The following is a 1508-nucleotide window of genomic DNA, read 5'->3' on the forward strand; positions in this document are numbered from 1 at the left end:
TAATATAACCAATTTATAATGGTTATAAATATAATATCTATTAAAATGTGTAACATTATATTTATGTAATCTAAAAAATAATATTTTTATTTATTATTTATTATCATTTTTACCCCATATCTTTATAACAATATTAATTTTTGTTTAGAAAGATATGAAATACATGAAATGAAATTTAAACTTACAAAACTTTTCCTCCTCCGAACCAATCCATTATAAGTGTCGGAGTACTCGTTTGATTCTTCATATTACGGTCGACCAATAAGGTTGTAAATTCACCGTATTGTATTGTAGAAATCGGGATACAGAGACCTGTCAATGTTCCCATGATCAGGCCTCCGAGAACCAACATCAACTCGCTGAAAGTAGCAAATCGGAACTGCAATATAAAATAATTACGAACAAAATTAGAATACAATTAATCATAACTGTAAAAATATATATATTTTAACATTATTTTTATCAAGGGTTTGTGTAAATTAATAAAACCTAATTTATGTTTCATTTATTTTTTTTTAAGATATCACATAATTATTTTCAACGATCATTAGAAGAATAGTGAAACATTTATTGAAGAAAAACGATTAAATCGATGATCATATAATTTTACTTGAAAATTTCAAAAGATACCTTTAATAGAAATAACGTTAATATAATAAACTGCAATTGCAACAATAAATATTATATTATTATAAATTATTATTGTAAATGAGACAAATATTAAATCCAAATGATATATTTAATAAATATTATAAAAAATGTATTATTAATTATTCAATTTTTTAATTATCTAATTTATTTAATTTATTATTAATAAATAATAAATATTAAATATATAATTTCATTTAAAAAAAAAATATTTCACATAAGTAAATATTGCTCGACAAAAAAATAATAAAACAATTAGAAAAATATTTATATAATAAAAAAGTAATCGAATAAAATAAATAAATTGCGTCGAAATCATCAATCTCGTGATTGTTTTATATTAAATATAAATTCTTACGTATAAAATTGACTATCTCGTTTTAATTATTTGCGTCTTTGTTTTAGGAAGGACAAGAAGAAAAAAAAAAAAGAAAAAACTTCTTCACCCACGCAATTTGTCTTCGACTAGTCCGAAATTTCACAAACACTCTCGAATGATTTAGTGGCGGGGGTGCACACCACCTCGTGACTCACGGAAGACTTAACAGGGGAAAATTAATATCTGCTTAAGAATATGATTAATGGTGAAGCATATCGCCGTAGAACAAACGAAACCGAGCCTCGGCAACCACGTCCCTTCGCGTATTCGCATGATAGAACATTTAGAACCTTTCTCTCGTCATCAAATTCGTAAACTGATTTTTTTTTTTTTCAAACAATACAAATCAAAATCAAAATAAATCCAAATGCGCGATGAAAATATGAAAAGAAAAAAAAATACTACAAATTAAAATTCAAAGTAAACGAACCATTTTACGCGAATTAAATTTTTTATTATGAAAAAACAAAAGAAAAAACAG

At 24.5% G+C, this 1508-nt stretch overlaps 1 protein-coding gene across 1 annotated transcript in view; it reads right to left on the bottom strand.

Annotated features, from left to right (window-relative positions):
• Positions 1-181: 181 nt before the first annotated feature.
• Positions 182-1508, bottom strand: part of LOC122517907 (multidrug resistance protein homolog 65-like) — a 3501-nt gene continuing 2174 nt past the window's right edge. The window contains exon 3 of the mRNA XM_043636524.1: positions 182-379. Coding sequence (XP_043492459.1) covers positions 182-379 — 198 coding nt within the window. The remainder of the gene's footprint in view (positions 380-1508) is intronic.

This window comes from Polistes fuscatus, unplaced genomic scaffold, assembly GCF_010416935.1.
Source record: "Polistes fuscatus isolate 324 unplaced genomic scaffold, CU_Pfus_HIC Scaffold22, whole genome shotgun sequence".
Classification (NCBI taxonomy): domain Eukaryota; kingdom Metazoa; phylum Arthropoda; class Insecta; order Hymenoptera; family Vespidae; genus Polistes; species Polistes fuscatus.